General features: G+C 52.5%; 7 protein-coding genes across 7 annotated transcripts; 4 read left to right on the forward strand and 3 right to left on the reverse strand.

The window, feature by feature from the left end:
• Nucleotides 1–78: 78 nt before the first annotated feature.
• VTN31DRAFT_2569 (uncharacterized protein) lies at nucleotides 79–2,912 on the forward strand (the record flags this gene model as incomplete). Its single annotated transcript, XM_069402751.1, has 3 exons — nucleotides 79–85; nucleotides 190–818; nucleotides 873–2,912. 3 exons carry the CDS (start codon nucleotides 79–81, stop codon nucleotides 2,910–2,912), a joined length of 2,676 nt encoding a protein of 891 aa, XP_069262002.1.
• Nucleotides 2,913–3,304: 392 nt separating this feature from the next.
• VTN31DRAFT_2570 (uncharacterized protein) lies at nucleotides 3,305–4,274 on the reverse strand (the record flags this gene model as incomplete). Its single annotated transcript, XM_069402753.1, has 3 exons — nucleotides 3,305–3,778; nucleotides 3,843–4,174; nucleotides 4,232–4,274. 3 exons carry the CDS (start codon nucleotides 4,272–4,274, stop codon nucleotides 3,305–3,307), a joined length of 849 nt encoding a protein of 282 aa, XP_069262003.1.
• A 575-nt stretch (nucleotides 4,275–4,849) lies between these two features.
• Nucleotides 4,850–6,744, forward strand: VTN31DRAFT_2571 (uncharacterized protein; the record flags this gene model as incomplete). The annotated part of the gene is made up of 3 exons (XM_069402754.1): nucleotides 4,850–5,205; nucleotides 5,269–5,666; nucleotides 5,717–6,744. 3 exons carry the CDS (start codon nucleotides 4,850–4,852, stop codon nucleotides 6,742–6,744), a joined length of 1,782 nt encoding a protein of 593 aa, XP_069262004.1.
• Nucleotides 6,745–8,236: 1,492 nt separating this feature from the next.
• VTN31DRAFT_2572 (uncharacterized protein) lies at nucleotides 8,237–9,357 on the reverse strand (the record flags this gene model as incomplete). The annotated part of the gene is made up of 2 exons (XM_069402755.1): nucleotides 8,237–8,851; nucleotides 8,926–9,357. 2 exons carry the CDS (start codon nucleotides 9,355–9,357, stop codon nucleotides 8,237–8,239), a joined length of 1,047 nt encoding a protein of 348 aa, XP_069262005.1.
• An 842-nt stretch (nucleotides 9,358–10,199) lies between these two features.
• Nucleotides 10,200–11,516, reverse strand: VTN31DRAFT_2573 (uncharacterized protein; the record flags this gene model as incomplete). Its single annotated transcript, XM_069402756.1, has 1 exon — nucleotides 10,200–11,516. The coding sequence occupies one exon, from the start codon at nucleotides 11,514–11,516 to the stop codon at nucleotides 10,200–10,202; it is 1,317 nt and encodes a 438-aa protein (XP_069262006.1).
• Nucleotides 11,517–11,746: 230 nt separating this feature from the next.
• On the forward strand, nucleotides 11,747–14,173 carry VTN31DRAFT_2574 (uncharacterized protein; the record flags this gene model as incomplete). Its single annotated transcript, XM_069402757.1, has 3 exons — nucleotides 11,747–11,998; nucleotides 12,056–13,249; nucleotides 13,307–14,173. 3 exons carry the CDS (start codon nucleotides 11,747–11,749, stop codon nucleotides 14,171–14,173), a joined length of 2,313 nt encoding a protein of 770 aa, XP_069262007.1.
• A 2,098-nt stretch (nucleotides 14,174–16,271) lies between these two features.
• On the forward strand, nucleotides 16,272–16,803 carry VTN31DRAFT_2575 (uncharacterized protein; the record flags this gene model as incomplete). Its single annotated transcript, XM_069402758.1, has 2 exons — nucleotides 16,272–16,409; nucleotides 16,504–16,803. The coding sequence occupies 2 exons, from the start codon at nucleotides 16,272–16,274 to the stop codon at nucleotides 16,801–16,803; spliced, it is 438 nt and encodes a 145-aa protein (XP_069262008.1).
• Nucleotides 16,804–18,518: the final 1,715 nt, after the last annotated feature.

Raw genomic sequence — 18,518 nt, forward strand, 5'->3', positions numbered from 1 at the left:
GGTGTTGTTGAACAAGAAGTCGACGCGTCTTTGGTCGTAGAATCACTAGTACCATCCATATCTTCACGACTCGCCACCATGTCTGGTAAGCTGCAATGCTTCCCCGGTGTCTAGACGAGACAACCATCCGAGCATGCCCAAAGCATGCGCTTTTTGTTGCAATTGACATGCTGACAATGAGTCTTGCAGAGCAGCCTCGACGATCAGGACGCGCAACGAAAGGCCAACACAAGAATCTCGATCTGATACACGAACCTCCCAAGAGGAGCAAGTCTACCAAGACACAATCGAAGGACAAATCCACGAAACAACCCGCCGAACCCGCTCCGGCCGCGAGTGAAGAAGAAGAAATCATCCGATGCATATGCGGCGAATACGAAGAGGAGGAGGATATTGAGCGGGATATGATTTGCTGCGACAAATGCTCGGCGTGGCAACATAATGACTGTATGGGCTTGACATTCCCCAAAGGCCAAGAGCCTGCGGAGTATTTTTGCGAGCAATGTAAGCCTGAGGACCATAAAGAGCTCCTCGACAAGATCGCACGCGGTGAGAAGCCGTGGGAAGAAGCTGCAAAACGACGACAACAGGAGATTGAGGAGAAAAAGGCTCGACGCAAAAGAGGGAGAAAGGGTGCTACGAAGAAGGGAGGTGGAAGGGTCAGTGATGTCAAGGCGGAAAATAGCTCGACACCGACACCTGCCCCCGAGGGGGACGCAGCGGCAGAAACCCCAGGTCTGGCGATTGGACAAGCCGACTCCCAACAATCGTCTAGCGCCCAAAAGCGAAAGCTTGACGGGGCTCAGGCCTCTGATTCAGTGAGTTTTCCCGATACACCCGCTTATCTGTGCTTCCCTCTAACGATCTTCTAGGGACACAAGCAGAAGCAGCCGCGAACTTCCTCTGCCGGCCTAACGGATCAGGAGCGCCGAACATCGGTATCGCAGTCTCGAAAGGGCAGTGCAGCCGATGCTGGTCGCGAAAGTACATCTGCAAGCCGCGAACCGGCGAGCACTCCCGAAGAGATTAGCAATGCGGCAAGGAGAGGTTGCGCGAATGCCCTTATCAAGCTTTTTGTAGACCAGATACAAGAAGCCCAGAAGCAGCAGACTTACAAGCTACCTTCGGACAAGTCGGTGGATGATGTTGCGCGGCCGCTAGGTCTATCTCTCGAGCATGCCATGTACACGAACCTGTGTGGCGGGTCCGGGGAGCCCAATGAACAGTATAAGAGTCAGCTGCGGACGATCTTGTTCAACGTAAAGAAGAATCCTTCTCTACGAGATCGCCTGCTAGTAGGTAGTCTTTCGACCGCTACTCTGTCGACCATGAGCACGCAGGCCATGGCCAGTGAGGAGCAGCAGCAGAAAGACGCCGAAATCAAGCGCGAGGCCGAGAAACAACACATCATCGTGGAGGAGAACAGGCCACGGATTCGCAGGACTCACAAGGGCGAGGAGATTGTGGAAGGTGATACGCATGCTGGGGTTTCGGAGTCCATCTTCTCGTCGACAATCGCTCGACGAGCAGCTTTCGAAGCAGAAAACCAATCGCCTGATCCCGGTGCAAGCGTTGCTGGTCGAAGCGTGAGCCCGAAGACACAGCAGCGTCCTGAACACGGTGAAGGCAAGGTGTCCCAGGGGCCGGAGGCCAACGGCGACGCCGGTCGTCCTCACTCACCGAGCGCCGCAGCACACGATGCAGAGTTTCCCGAAGTTCCGGAGCATCTGCATCAGCAGCTGCCTCCTGAGAGCAAGGCCCAAGCTGACGAGGAGATTGACAATCTGCTAAAGGAGGAAGAGCCCGAATCTCCACCCTACTCGCCAAAGGACATTGACAGCGGAGGCATAGTCTGGCAGGGTAAAATTTCGATGCATCCCGTTGCCGAATTCCGTTCAACGGCTCGGCATGTCGGAGGCGCTGACCTCAGTGGCCGAATACCCTGGCATCAAATGATACCCCCGATTTTGCACGTTGATGGACGCATCGAGATCCAGCTGGCAACCAACTATCTGTGTGGTCTACGCTTCAGCAACACCACCGACGTGACAGTTGTTTCCGTCAGTGCACCAGACGACCCTTCAGAACGCGCGGAATTCGACAAGCTGTTCAACTACTTTACGGACCGCAAGCGGTACGGTGTCGTCGGGAAGCATCCCTTGTCGAATGTCAAGGATACATACATCATCCCCATCGAGGCCGGGGTGAGCAAGAAACCGGAGTTCATCGAGCTGCTCGAGAACAACTCAATAGAGGACCCAACGACTGATCGGATCCTCCTGGTTGTGTTCGTCGTCAAGGCGATCGACTTCAGTTCAGTTACGCCGTCCTCTCAGCAACCAACTCCGCTGCATCACACCTCTCAAGAGTCCCATCATCCGGCGACGACAGCGGCTGTCGCGAGTCCGCTGAGCAGTGGCACCCCACTCACGCAACAGAACCACCACCCAACCCCGACAACACCGGCCATGCAACCCTGGACGCCCAGCTCCCCACCCCCCAACTATGGCGTTGGCGCGCAATTTCCACCGCATCAACAGCCAGGCTTCAACACAACCTACTCCCCACCACCACCGCCGCCGCAACCGTCACAACAACAACCTCAACCAGCCCAACAGCAACAGCCGCAACAGCAACAGCAACAGCAACAACAGCTTCCATCGCAACAACAATCGCCTCCCCCTCCTCCTTCTCTCGTAGGCATCACAGCCGCTCTTCATGTCCTCGGCCCGCAGGCCCAAGCACCTGCCATCGCGGAACTCCTCAAGAAAGTGCCGGATGTCAACGTTCCACAGCTCAACCTCGTGCGTGACATCATCACACGCAACCCGGCCGCCGCAAATGACTACTCAGTCCTGACTCAGGCAATTCAACAACTGACTGCCGGAGCGGGAAATGGTCAGTCTCGGTGATGTTCTGTTATTCGTTCTTCGATCCTATCTGCTGTTGATAATGTTTTATTGATTTTTTTTGGCGACTTGGCTCTATGAATGAGTCTTGATCCAAGGTCATGGAGCTTCTGAACTCCGTGAGGATGTCCTCTCTTGTGTGTGGTGAGGTTCTGTACTGTTTGTACATTCTAGGTGTCATGAGGAGGCTATTTCTGTCTTGATGAATGAAGAATATCGTTCGTCGGTACCTTGTGTTCGAGTTTTTTTTTTATTCCGTAACGGACATACCTTAAGACCATAATCGACACTTGAACGCCCTGCGCTATGCATATAGACTAACAGTACAACCACCCGAGCCAGAACACATAGTGCAAAAATATCAATAAGAACTACCGTGTAGATTAGTACCTGGTTTACCATCTCCCGCCACCCTTGCGTCTGTATCCTCCTCCGGACCGCCCGTATCCTCTTCCTCCACCTCCGCCGCGACCACCCCAGCCCCCTTCATCTCCGTATCCTCCATCATCATGTCGTGCCGGCGGCGGTCGTCCTTTGAGCTCCTCGCTAAGTTTCTTGTACGTCTTGCGCATATCGGAGTATCCCATGTGCATCTTTCCGTAGAAGTGATCGGCCAATCGTCGATCATTATCAAGTCGACTCAGATACGCGCCACATACGTCGCAGACTTGCAATTTCTGGTGGCCGGACGGGCCTGAGGTGTCGGAGAGATTTTTGAGTTCGCGCTCGCAGGTTTCTTTCTGCAGTTTAGCTGTGCGGATCTTGAACAGTTCTTGAAATGCTTGCGACACGCAGCCAAGCTCGCCGAGGACCGACACTTCGAGAAGACCGGCATTGATCGTCTTGGATAGATCTGATATTTGCCTCAGCTGAAAGATGATTGTCAGCTCCCCTGCTTAGACAAGACTCCTCCTGCCCGCAAAAAAATCTTACCAAGTTATTCGTCTGCCGGATCTCATCCGGCGTTTTCTCAAGCCGTCGCTGCGCCGTCTCAATCCGTCGGTCGCACTCTTCGATGTACTTTTGCATGTCACGCAGATAGTCATATTCGAACCCCCATTTCGCCTTCTCGGCGGGCGAAGCTGCTTCATACTCGGCCTTCAGCGCTTCGCTGTGCACCTTGGGACACGGTCCAAAATCTTGCTTAGTGTTGGTGAACTGATCGTGTGGACATGTGCCGACAAGGTAGGAGCGGCAGACCTTGGGGTCTGTGATAGACAGTTGCGTGTTCCGGGAGCCGGTACCGAAGCCCATGAGCTGGTCAGCTAGATGAAGCGGTTAATCTATGCTTATAAAAATACTATGTGAGCCTCCCTGCTCACCTCCCATGAGCTGCTCAAGCAGCTTTCTCTGCTCGGCCGCCATGATGGAAAGCGAACCGAAGATGCAATGCGCCGTCAATCAAAAGTCTCGTTTCCCGGCACCGGTGGTCTTGTTGAATTCGGCGATAGCAACTGATCACAAGGCAACTCCGCGAGCGATCCTGCACAGTCTCGGATGTGAAGATGGGCTTTGAGAAACCTCTTCGGTGAGGAGCGTACTGGAGGACTTTGAAGTCGCGCCGCAGCTCTGGCAGATGTAAGCCTAACCAAACAGGGCTAGTTTATGGGGCACCGACCTTCAATCATCCAATGAGCGTTTACGAACCACTACATTCCCCGTACTCCGTAGAGACAACTGGCCCTTCAGTATCGAAGAGCAGGTCGAGCAGAGCAAAGGAAGTGGTCGACAGGCATTTCGGCAATCGAGGAAGCCAGCCACTGATTCTTGCTCTGGTCGCACCCGCTGGAGTCTGCTGGTGCGTTGTCCACCATTTCCAGGCTCGCAACGGCACTCCGCGTCGCCCAAGAACCCGATCCGCCGCCATTCGGACTGAACACCCTGTCCTCGCCGTGTTGGACAGAACGCGTGATTATATGGTGACTTTCTAGTATGCCGACATGGCACTTCTACTTTTATTCTACGTCCTGCTTGGAACGATAGCAGGCCGCTCTGTCGCCGCGTCCGACTACTATGAACGACTCGACTTACAGCCCCTGCCGGGCTCCTCGCTTCGCGCATCGTTCAATTTCCGCAGCAATTCGTCGATCTCGGCTTTCGAGAAACGGAATTTCCGTTTCTTCCCGCGGTCTCTTGGACAGATCCTGCAGCATACAAGTACAAAAGAGCTACATCTAAGGTTTACGACTGGCCGATGGGATGCTGAGACTTGGGGAGCTCGGCCATGGAATGGGTTCAAAGAAGGTGCAACAGGTGTAGAACTATGGGCTTGGATCGATGCCGCTACTGATGACAAGTACGTTTGGCGATTTCCATGTCACCATTCGTGCCTGTCGAGGGTTGACCGTTCTTGATTTAGGGCGTTTGCGAAATGGGTCTCCTTGACACAGTCCCTTTCGGGTCTCTTTTGCGCCTCGATGAATTTTATTGACGCCACCCGTACCACGCAGCCGGCTTTTTCGTTTGAGCCGGTTGGAGACCATGTCGCATCAGATCAGCTGCACCTGTTGCATGGGACCCTTCCCGGCGAGGTCGTCTGTACCGAGAATCTGACCCCTTTCATTAAGATGCTCCCTTGCAAAGGGAAGGCGGGAATCTCTAGTTTGCTCGACGGACACAAATTGTTTGATGCTTCTTGGCAAAGCATGTCCATCGATGTGCGACCGATATGCCCATCAGATCAGGCTGAATGCCTGGTCGAAATTGAACAGACAATTGACATGGTCTTGGACATTGAGCGGTCCAAGCGCCCGCGTGGTAGGTCCCTATCACGGCATGCTCTCTTGTTCTGTAACTGATTTCGGCAGACAATCCCATTCCAAGGCCTGTACCCAAAGACAAGCTTGATTGTGATGAGTCGAAATCGTACCACTCGGGTGACACCTGCTTTCCGCTGGAAAAGAATGTTGAAACATCGTGGTCTCTTTCCGAGGTCTTTGGCCGCCCGATCAATGGCCACTGCCCACTTACGGATGACGAATCTGGGCTTCAAACTGTTTGCCTGAAAGTACCGCATGAACGGAACGTCTTCATCAGCGCGGGAGCGTTCGAGTCGAGGAACCCAGATGGCCTCTCTCGCTGCTATGAGCTGACGCCGTCTCAACCTTTCGACATGGATCTTCCTAAGCAGGAGATGAAGACCGCGGTGCCTCTAGCACAAGGTTTGTTGCACGCAGAGCGGACCATCATTGGGCATGGCCAGGAGCGTGGCGGCATGCGGGTCATCTTTAGGAATCCGTCGACCACTGATGCAGTTGAATTTGTCTACTTTGAGTCACTTCCGTGGTTCATGCGACCATATTTGCATACCTTGCATGCGACTGTGATTGGCACCGATGGGAACTCCCGACAAATCCCTGTGTCTGAGATTGTAAAGGACATCTTCTACCGGCCGGCAGTAGACCGTGAGCGGGGTACGCAGCTCGAGTTGGTGATCTCGGTTCCGGCCGCATCGACCGTGACCCTGATCTATGACATGGAGAAGGCCATCCTCCGATACACTGAGTATCCACCGGACGCCAACCGCGGCTTCAACGTGGCGCCCGCCGTGATTCGCATTCTGGGCGACGACAATGGTCGCATACCTGTGTATCTCCGCACGACGGGACTCTTGCTGTCCCTTCCTACCCCAGATTTCAGTATGCCTTACAACGTCATCATCCTGACGAGCACAGTGATGGCGCTTGGTTTTGGAAGTATCTTCAACCTGCTGATGCGCCGCTTGGTGCCGGTGGACGAGCCGGCATTACAGTCGTACGGGATCAAAGGTCGCCTTTTGGGGGCATTTGTCGTGGTGCGCGACCGGATAAAAGGGAAATCAACAAAGACGGAGTAAATATTGAAACAATGATACCCATTTCAATCCATTGAAACCACTCATGTTCAATATCATGGCAATACAAATGCAGTGAGTCGAAAACCAAACCGATCAAAACCCCATCGGTATCACTCGCCTCGACCATACTTGACAGTCCTTTCAGAAATCATCAGCTGACGATCAACCACCAAGATCACACAAGAAACTAACCTATACAAAAACCCCTTGGCCGCCGCAACCGGACCTTGCGGACATCCCGGCTTGTGATTCTGAAAGCTATGATCCTCCGTCTCGCACGTGCCGCTCTTGTACTCGTCGGGCCGACCCTCTTCGGCCGCGGCCTTGAATCGACTGGTCACGTTTGCGTTGGCGGCCTCTTTTTGCTCGCTCAGCCCCAGGAAATTGCCAAAGGACGCGGCGGGATTCGGCATGGGCGTATGCCCGACGCCTTGGTTGCTGCCCGAGACGGTCTTGCCGCCGCCGCCCTTGAAGAAGCCCTTGTCCCCCCAGCCGGAGCCGCCGTCGGCATTGTTGGCAGGCGTGGGCACGGCGCTGGCGCCGCCGGCCGTGGAGATCTGGGGATGATTTCCGACATCGTCGCTGGCTGTTGATGGGTTCGGCATGTTGTTTGATCTCTTGTTGGTTTATTCCAAGGTATTGTTTGATTTATATTGAGTGATGCAAGGCTCGTTGAAAGGTTTCGTCCTTGTAGACGGCAAGTCCAATTATATATGTACGATCACAATTTTTCCCAGCTAGCTATTTGTCCCTGTTCTCGCAAGCAACGAGTCCGAGGATCAACTACTCATCCAACATCTCAAGCCGATGATATCATCATGATGTTTCAGGGCAAAACCTAACTGAGTCCCTGATTTGGCACCAACCAACACTGACTAGCACTCGGCGCACCCGTGTGTCAATAGGCGCCAAGGATAAAGAACATTAGCATCAGGGTTCATATCCGGCCGTTGACTTCTCAGTCTGTCAACGCCAAAATTCACAGTGCATAAGGTGATGGATTTACATCCCCGGCTTGGTCACTTGAAAATAACTTCCGACAAGGGGGATAGAATTAAGCGTGTCTGGGATCAACATGTGTTGTATTAGGGTTCGGGTCCCCAGTCCCTCAAGACATGGCCGTCGCCTCAACAAGCTCTATACCGACGATATAGATACCCTGCTGGTCTGGAAAAGTCTCAGGAGATACTAGCAGACTCGGCCTCGTCCGAAGTTTGTTCCTTGTCGCACCTAGCGGCCGCTGGTCTGAGCCTTTCCAACATTTCTCGGTTGCAGCCTTTCTTAACAAAGCTTTGCCTACGCTGGCCAGATCAGCAGTTGATCTGGCCATTGCCATGTTCAGACTGGAATCGTATGAGAGCGATTGGCCTTGACTCCAAGGGCCATATTAGTTCAATCGTTAAAGCTGTTGTACACCAGAATCCTGTCATGTCTTGATAACCGGATAAAGCATCAGCAATAGTAATCGTATCATGAATGAAAGACTCAACCGTTACTTGCTGGCAGATTCCACCTGATCTGCCCATGTCTCTCCAGCAGGTGACACTGGATCCTGGTCGGCAGCTTGCGGGCTCTGCTCCGTATCGCCCGTGAACACTTTAGCAACCGCCTCTCCATTCTGGCCCTCGTCATTGATCTTGGGCGAGGCCTGCAGTTCAGAGCTATCAACAGCAGAGGACTTTCTATCTCTGCTGGCCTCGCGCTCCTGTTGCTCCTGCTCTGGAGGGCCGGAGGTATCCTCCCCTGTCTCCGTCGTCTCTACTTTTTTATGACGGCGTGACGGGCCGGAAACTCCGCCATGCATTCCTCGGTGATACCGACCGCCGCCTCCTCGACGACCGCGACGGGAATCCTCCCGCGACCTTTTATCTGCGTCCCATTCCCGCTGCTTCTGTGCAATTAACTTGCGCTGTCGATTGCGCTCCCGCTCTTCTTCCATAGCCTTGCGATTCAGCGATTCTTGTCGGCGCTTCTCTGTTGCGATCTTCTCCCTCTCCTGAAACGAGGCTTCGTCTGCTTCCGCCCGGGCGTGCGCTGCGGCCACCTTGGCGGCATTGAGCTTGGCAGCAGCCAGTCGCTCGGCGAGTTCTTCTTCGGTGAGCCGAGACTGTGAATCGCGAGATCACTGTCAGTGGTCTACACTCGCCGAGTATGGGGCTCTCAGCACTGCCTAGTACTTACCTTCCTAATGCTGCCGCTCCCACCTTGATCGCCTAGAATGGCGCGTACACGCTGGGCTGCCGACTTGACTTCCCTCCTCTCCTTCCTGCTTTCATCGGTTGCGGTCTCCCTTGGCGGGGTGGCACTATCTCTTGTTTCCGGCCTTTGTTCAACATCTTCCTTTTGATCATTCTCCTTTGTTGCAGAGGCAGCCAACTCATCAACCTCTTTTTCCGCGCCCGATTTTTCCTGCCTTGTTCGTTCTTGATCTGCATGTCTATGTCCTTCCAGATCGGCTGCGGCATCAGGCCCAGCACTCAAGACCTCGGCCGGCGATTCGTCGGTGCCCTGCGGTTCCGCACTGATGGGGACGATCTCATCATCGAACAGGCCATCGGTGGGCCGAGTTTGTGAGAATTCTTCCAACCCTGTTGAATTATAGAGGTCGGCCATCTTCGATGTCGTTTATAATGATAGACTAGTAGTAGATGATGTGATTTCACGTGTTGAAATTCTTCCGGCGTAAGTGAATACCGGGGGTTCCTTGTTCCAATGCGGGGCTCCGATAGGGGGTCTCAGCAGCTGAGAAGCGTGTCATATACTCTCTTGCGACTGCGTGTGAAGAACAGTAACAGTGATGGCCCGCTTTGAGAATGTTCGACGAAGTTACAATGTGTGCGAGTGCGGGTGGCTGTTCGAGGATGACGCGTTGCCAGGATGCTGCCGGCAAAGGACGGAATGTCCGTTAATGATTGCTTTAGGCTATGGGCGATGAACAAGTCGCAATCTGCAAGGAACCTCGACTGAAAAGTCAACCAAAGACTTGGTGCCAGCCCTAACACATCAAAGGAGGTCGTAGGCCTACGGAGAAGTAGGTAAGGCTTATGGAGGCGGTTTCGCAGTTCGCCCGCGATCCTCCAGAACTGGACGAGTTCAGACTGTATGAGGAATGGACTTTGCGGAATGGCGGGTAGGTATGATGCTGCTTACGGCCCGCATGGTACGCTGCATGCCTCTCCGATGGGCATCCCTATTGGAGCCCAGAGTAACACTTCAAAGGCGCCGGGGTCTTTCGTTTTGGAGGGGTTAAGGCCCCTAATCAAGCCCCTTGCGGGCTGGCCAAAGCCTAGAACAAGCTCATTTTAGCGTCTCCAGTTAGGTTAGTTACTCCGTAGTTAGGTTAACTAGTTCATACAAGTCCAACCTAGCATGGCCCATTGGCTGAAAGTTTCCTTTGCCAGTTGACCATTAATTGAGTACATAGTACGATCAGAAAGGGTATCTCATTTCTATTTCTATTGACTTCCACGGGAATCTTTGTGTGCAGCCTTGCGCTGCTTCCCATTCAAAGACCCTCCCATCTCTCGCTTCATCTCCAGCACCCGCTTGTACGGTGGTGCTGTCGGCGGCTGCACCGGATCCAGGCTAACATATCCCTCCGGCAATGCATAGGAAGCATCCGAGTCCCAGGACGACAAATCACCACAAGCGATGAAGCGCGGGATCCAACGAGACTCTTGCGGTGGCTGCTGGGATTGTTGCTCCTCCAGGGACAGCTGACTTAGAGCACGAATTTGGGTGGTGTGGTCAGGCGATGATTGAACGGTCTCAACTTCCAAGGGTATTTGGTCTGTTGGACCCTCATCGGCGCTATCCTCTTCGTCGGGAATCTCGTAGCCCACAGTGCCGTCCACGTTAACCTTAGGGGTAGCGGCTCCGCCGAAGAGAGGATTTTTGAGGGCGTCATAAGTCCCATCGCGAGTCTCAGCCGGCGGAATAAATCCTTCACAAACAACAAATGCTTCTAAGCTGCTTGCACGGCTACTCCGTGGCTTTGCAATGGAAACTTTCTCAAAGACAGTCCGCAGCTGTGCGTAGATGAGATCCACGTCCCTTCCACGGAAGATCTTAGCGACGAACTTCCCGCCCGGTCGGAGCACGCCAATGGCCAAGTTGAGGGCTGCATACAGTAGTTGGGATTGTATGTAGATATCCAGGTCGTGAAGGCCGGTGACGTCGGGGGCGCCGTCAGACAGGACAAGGTCCACAGGGTGAGGATGTCGCGAAGGGAAAGAGGATTGTGTTGATGTTGCAGACGTTTGCTTCTCTGCTTGATCATTATCATAGTCTTCGGGATCGAGAGCGCGAAGAAGAAGTGGGATCGTAGATGGATGAGTAATATCGGCTTTCAGTGTAGTGACGCCTTCAAGCGGCGCCATGGGCTGCAGATCGATCGCCACGATCTTGACATTCTTCCTCGGCTTGAGGATCTTGGACTCATCCACTTCCTCGTCAACCCTCGACTCCTCTCCCAGCGGAACCTGTGTCTTGTCCACACGCTCGAGGGCCTTCTTCTCCCGTCGCTGTTTCTCGAGCCACGCTCGCCGCCCAAAGCTCTCCCCCTTGATAAGCACGCGGCTTAGAACCTGACTCCAGCTACCCGGTGCTGCACACAAATCGACTACTCGTGTCACGCTGTCCGGATCATCATGCGCGAAGAGATCGAACTGCTCGTCGATCTGGATCAACTTGAACGCCGATCGAGCGCGCCAATTCTGCTCTTTGGCAAGCCGGTAGTATGCATCGCGCTTGTCCTTTGATGATTTCCCCATTCTTGTAGTTCAATCGGACTTATCGCATAGCTTTGGGTCGAAGGACTGATTTTTAGATTTTTTTGGTGGTTCATGGAAGCAATTGATGTGGCGGGGAAAATCCGCGCTGATCAGATAAGATAAACGCATTGCGAAAATCTGTCAGATCAAGAAACGTAACTTTTTGTTTTTTTTTTTTTTTTTTTTTATTTTTTTTTTTTCACCGTTCGCTCAACAATCGATCCCCAACAATGGGCCTGAAACGGGCAAGAGACAGTCGCGAGATCAGCGCAAAGGCGCGAAAAAAAATTCGAGCCGAGAAACCTGCAAATGCTGTCAATAACGAGGCGGACGACACGCAATTTCTCAATCTTGACGAGCTCGACTGGAAGCAGGTTCAGCTTCCCGACAAGCTAGAAGATGCGGGAGGTTTTTATGGTTTGGAAGAAATTGATGGAGTCGATGTCGTGCGACAGCCGAACAGCGGCGTGGTCAAGTTCAAGGTTCGTGCCTGCTCATCGAGCATTAGGCATTTTTGCTGATGGTTGCTTTCCATCCAGGCAGCGAAAGGGAAGCCGTTGAAATCAATTCTGAAGCCATGCACGACGAGCGAGCCACAACACGATGATTATGAAGAGTGGTCTGGGCTCAGTGACGAGGATGATGCCGACGAGAAACAGCCGGAGCCTGAAATGAGACCTGAATCGAAACCTGAACCGAAGCCGGAACTGAAGCCCGAGTCGAAGCCCGAATCCAAACCCAGCGAGCGGGATGAAAATAAGGCAAAGAGCACAAATGCTGAGGACAAACGGAAGGAAATTAAAAAGAAGACAAAGGAGGAGGTCGATCCAAATGTATCGTTCGCAGCCCTTCAGAATGAGGAGGAGAATGGCGTAGACGTGTCGGCGTGGGACCCTTTGATGCTGTCACCAGCGATTCAGACGGCTCTCTCCAAATTAGGGTTTTCAACACCGACCAGTATTCAGAAGAGTGCCATCCCCGAAATTCTCGCTGGCCACGACGTGATTGGCAAGGCATCGACAGGCTCTGGCAAGACCCTGGCATTCGGCATCCCGATCCTGGAACACTACCTCACTGAGCGGGAAAACGCGACTGAGACGCGCGAAGTCGAGCCTATTGCTCTGATCCTCTCTCCTACTAGGGAGCTGGCGCATCAATTGGCAAAGCACATTGGTGACCTCAACACGCACACGCCAGGTGCGAATGCCAGAATCGCGCTTCTTACTGGGGGTCTCTCCATTCAGAAGCAGCAACGTCTTCTAGCAGATGCGGATATAGTAATCGGAACCCCTGGCCGGGTGTGGGAGATTCTAAGCTCCGGCCACGGGCTGATCGCAAAGATGAAGAGGATCAAATTCCTCGTTGTTGACGAAGCTGATCGACTGCTCAGCGACGGCCATTTCAAGGAAGTGGAAGATATCCTGAATGCTCTGGATCAGGAAGAGGATAATGACTTTCCCGAAGCCGAGCAAGAAACCTCAAGCGATGATACCTCTCTCCCGCAACGACAGACACTTGTGTTTTCAGCTACCTTTCATAAAGGCTTGCAGCAGAAGCTTTCGGGAAAGGGGAAATTCAAATACAACGATACGACGGAGAAGGAATCCATGGAATACTTGTTACAGAAGCTCAATCTCCGAGAAGATCACCCCAAGTTCATTGACACAAACCCTGTGTCGCAGATGGCTGAAGGTCTGAAGGAGGGAATCATCGAATGCCCGGCTCTGGAGAAGGTACGTACTTGCGTATTGCCTCGTTAAAAAAACCCGAGTCTGATAATGCTTCAACAGGATCTCTACCTCTACACGTTACTACTTTACCATCCCAAGCACCGAACCCTACTTTTCACCAATTCAATATCGTCGGTGCGCCGCCTGGTCCAGTTCCTGCAGAATCTCGGCCTTCCGGCTTTGCCACTACATTCCAACATGGAACAAAAAGCGCGTCTGAGGTCGGTGGAGAGGTTCTCTTCCCCTTCGTCAAATCCGAGCTCTATTCTTGTTGCGACCGATGTCGCAGCTCGAGGTCTCGACATCAAGGGCATTGACTTCGTCATCCACTACCACGTCCCTCGGACGGCTGACATGTACGTGCACCGGTCCGGCCGCACCGCACGGGCCGGAGCTCCGGGGAAGAGCGTTTTGCTCTGCGCGCCAAACGAGGTTGTCGGTGTAGCGCGACTCATTGGCAAAGTTCATGCCGAAGCGGGAGCGCGGGGTGCCCGTCGCAACCCGCTGGAAACGCTGGAGCTCGATTCCCGGATCGTCTCTCGCGTGAGACCACGCGTCAATCTCGCCAAACGCATCACCGAGGCCACGATTGCCAAGGAGAAGGTATCTTCGGAAGAGAACTGGCTTCGTAACGCAGCGGAGGAGTTGGGCGTGGATTACGATAGCGAGGAGTTTGCCCGGGAAGGCCGTAAGCTCACTCGCGGGCGAGGCGGAGGGAAAGCCATCAAAGAGAAGCAGGCGAGCAGTCTTACTAAAGCGGAATTAGCTGCAATGCGTGCCGAGCTCAAACAACTGCTTTCCAGAAAAATCACGGTAGGGGTCAGTGAGCGGTATATCGCAGCCGGTCGGGTGGACGTCGACGCGCTTCTGGCAGGACGGGACAAGGATCAGGCGTTTATTGGGCTGGTGGATAAACTGGAGTTTTGATTCAAATCGCTCACTATGCATAGATGATGAACATAGGCTCACTTTCGTCAGCGTGCCCAAGTACAATTGAACATCCCTCGTAATCTGGAACAGCAGTCCTAGACCAAAGATCCTCGGCTCAATTAAATAAATCATTGCTTTTCTCGCCACTTTCAGAGTCATTCCAGTTTCTGAATTACATCGGACAAGGATTCCGAAATCCGAACGGCCAGCGACTATGCCAGTTGACCTGTTCACGCAAGGGTTGCTGTGGAGTCATGTCTCGACTTTTTCGAAACCTGGAATGCTCTGGCTCTTCGATTTCAACAAACGCCGAAGTTCTCCCGACGTGGATGCACGGACACCAGATTCCATGGTTGTCTTTGCGCACAGTCCCGGTCCCGGGAGCCTGGTTCCTTGGTCTTGGTTCTGATTTGTGCAAGCCTCGACCAGCACTTCCGCAGGTGGTCTCCGGCATGCGGCTGGTCCCTAAAAAAAAGAAAAAATAAAAAATAAAAAAATAGAAAATAACTACTCCGTAGTTAGAAAACAAAAAAATAACGTTTGGCCCATTCCAGTCAGTTAGGTTACCTGGATAGGTACATATTCGTGATGATTGGCAGTTCGGCCCATCGGGCAGCCCACAAGACAAGCACCGGCCACCGGATGCAATAAGGTCACTCTGCAGAAATACTTAGTAGGTAGGTAACCGATCGCGTTGTGCTTTGCCAATTTCAGGGGGCGGTTCTTCAGCAGAGTGGGTAGAACGGAGTTTGTGGTTCAAATCTCGATCTCGGCTGTCGGATGGCATAACCGGAGCTCAATTCAAGCCGTTCTCGTGCCCAGGACCTCTCCAGCCCTGGTCCCATGCGTCAATCGTCACTGGCTTGGCTCAACGAAGTGTCCGTCAGCTCAACGATGGTTGGGTGGAAGATGTTCGCAGTATACGCGTTTCGCCACCGTGTTTCACGGTCCATCCGCCGATGCCAGCCCCAATCCCAGCCTGAAGGCTCCGAATTTCTGCTTGGAGCAGTATTTAAATTCTAGTTGTCCTCCCGGAGAGATTGTCCCGCGAGCGATTCTCCCTTGTTCATCGTGTTCGTGGCCTCGTCAAATCAGATACACCACGTACAGCATCACACCGTGGAAAGAATGAAATCGTCATCGATATTTTTAGATTGATTCATCTGATCAATGCAAGACTGAGCGTTTAAACGCTCTTTCTGTACGAAATGCGACGGCAAAACATGGAAGCGACCCGGCTATCTGATTGAATAAAAAATCGAACCTTCTTTCCTCAGCATGCACTGCTGTTACGCATCCCAGACTCGGCGACTTGAGCTTTACTGTACGTACCGTCGGTGATCGAGAAGTCTTTCTCTTGGTTTGGATCGCCACGTTGGCCACGTTGTGCAAGCAAGTTCCTAGAACCTTCGTTGGAACGAAAGATGAGCCTTATCCGGCCGTCCTGCGTCCAGTTCTCCTCAACTCAGGCGTTGTGGAAAGCTGAAATGCTATGAAAAAAAAAAAGGCCTGTTGGCAGGGATGGTTCATCTGGCCTGGCCAGCGTGTCCTATCAAATTCCAGAAATTGCCCGGATATCTTCTCCGGGACTGTTCAAGCATGCTACTCGCTCGTCTTGGGCCAGATTGTCGCTGTCAGACTGCGTCTTGTGGCCAAAAAGGCGTCTGCGAGAGAGAGAGTGCCACATGGGGGCTCCGGCCAGCCAGTGCTGAGGTTCTATTCGCCACATTTTCGGTGATCAGCCCGTAAGTTAACCTAATCTATAGTTTGTTTTCCGGGGGAAGCAAAATCTACGATTGAACGACGCTTGCCGTACAGTGATGCGTGCGTCTTATCTCGTGTCTGCTGTCAGCGGATGTGGACACGCGCGTGAGGGTGTGGTGCCGCGGCGGGCTTCCTTTTTTCAGTCTGTCATGCATTAGCATACGCTTCGCGAATTGCGGCTGCTACAACATCCATATTACAAAGCGCAACCGGCATTCTTAAATCTCCTACAAGGAAAACCCTTTACTCGATCCTCTATTTGCTCTTTGTCTCAGAGCCCTACACAGCTGATTCTCGCCATCGAGTGCCTGAAATCCGGTCTTGCTACATCATGAACCCGGAAGGTAGCAGTTCACGATACCGCATGATTCTTCCCCGGGGTTCGGTCGAGCCCACAACGTTTGTGGAGGAGGGAAAACCGAAACGTGCCACCACTGCATGCAGAGAGTGTAAACGCCGCCGAACCAGGGTATGGTGCTTTTGATTTCGCCGCGCTTTTGATCTCTCTTTTATTCTTCCGATATTCGACGGTTTTGATATTTGGCGCTGAGGTCCACCTGCAGTGTAGCAGTCAACATCCCTGTTCCGAGTGCGCTGCCCACAACCGAGAATGTATCTTCGATGAAAACGCCGATAAGCGCCGCAAGGTTTATACCAAGATGACCCGAGATCAACTAGAGTACTATCGCGGCTTTCTAGAACGGCTCGTGCAATCGATTCGTTCTGCGGACCCTCAACAGTTGGAGACGCTGATTGGAGTTATTCGACAAGAAAGCTCCTCCTACGACGATATTGCCGTCATAGTCAGCGAGATTCTAGGTGACTCTGATAATCAAAGTGCTGCGATGCCGGATTATGTCTGATCTTCGTAAGTTCTTTCCTGACCTGCTGCGTGGCACGTATTGACAGCACAAAGACCACATGCAATTTATGAATGGAGCTCTCGTGGTGAGCGCATCGGTTACAGTTGTCAAGAACTGTTAAAATTAAAAAAGGTTGCGGCAGTCCTTGTTCCGCATCCAGCGGGGGTGTCCAGCGGGGGTACTCCGAAATGTCTCGCTGGCCCTCGATTTTAAAGCCAGCTACAGAGGGAGAGCTTTGCTTCGAGGTGAACTGGGATAAGAGCGTACATACAAAGCTGTCGATCATCATCATCATCATCACCGTGTTTTATTTCTTCTTCGGTTGCTCCTTTGATTCTTTCGAAATGTGTTCATGCTTTACGGAACGGCCCACAAGGGTGATGTCATTCAACCATTGCAACTAGAAGATAACAGAACTCTGTTTTGTCCCATGCGAAGTCAAGCAGGGATCCCAGCTCCCAACCCTCCCGGTTTCTTCCAAACTGTCTACCAGCCGGTTGTCATGATGACTATTTGGCAATCAACCGGATATCGTTACGCCCTGGGGCGATTTCCCCGTACGGAGTACTCCGTACATGACTCAGTAGAACTGTAGGAGAAGTTTTCCATTATTCATGAAGCTTCAAGTATCAGCCCGGATACCTGGAATGGAAATGTTTAGAGGTACATGTACGGAGTCCTCCGTACTTCTCCGAGCGAACGTAACTGACCATGACCAGGAAATGGGCGGGTAATAAGTCAATTGGGAGGTCTACCCACCCAAGTTCCTCAACTGTTAACACTCTGTAGTCGGAAGGTAATAGAAGTACATAGAGAGTATGTACGGAGGACACCGGAGTTACTCGTTCAGAGAATCAGGGCAAAATACTTAACCACCGTCACCGGTGGAGCCTGACTCTCAGAGCTTAACTACATTAGGTAATTACCTACTTAGGCACTGCAAAATTAAGGTACATAGTACTCCGCAGTATGATCGATTAAGCGCACTTCATGTACGGAGTAGAACCCGAGGTACGAAGTACCGTGTGGCAAACACCGCTAGCATAGATGGATAGTATGGCTTTGAGGACTGCAAACATAACTAAGGTACCTATCAAACAGGGACCCCGTTTAGCTCGTAACCGGGGATGTTTAGGTACCCCTGAACGCGGTGTATAAGTACTAGTACCTAGTAGTACACTCCTCGGGGATCACTAGTACTAGAGTTCAAAGAAAGTGGGACACAACAGCCACAAGCGGTCATTTTCCATCCAATCCGTGACAGTACGTGAAGCTGGCCCAAACTTGCAAGCGGTCAACTGATCGAAGAGGAGGAGGAGGGTGAGGGAGGGGGTTGGGTCTTGGGTGGCGGAAGAGGCTGCCTTACATACACTAAGTCATCCCTGCAAGTTGATTCCCCGGGGTGTAATTAATAGAGTTGGAGCTTAAGGGTGTGTTTTCAAAAGTACCAGGTAGCTTAGGACTTGGGAGAGCTTCACTCTTCATGAGTTATGACTTCATAAAAACCAAACCATAAGTACTTGCGAGCTCTTTCTGCGCGAACCTCCCGACTCTGAAAGATAGATCGACATATTATCATGTGTCTCACTCCGCCGACCACGCATTCACCTGTTGAGACGGACGTCAGAGCTGCGGCTACTAATACCTATCGATCCGCAGGCCTTGCTGGACGGGGACGGAGTCGGCCTTACTCCGTCCACAGGTTTGCCTGAGCC

Source organism: Thermomyces dupontii (genome assembly GCF_041956625.1).
Source record: "Thermomyces dupontii strain NRRL 2155 unplaced genomic scaffold VTN31scaffold_2, whole genome shotgun sequence".
Taxonomy (NCBI): Eukaryota; Fungi; Ascomycota; class Eurotiomycetes; order Eurotiales; family Trichocomaceae; genus Thermomyces; species Thermomyces dupontii.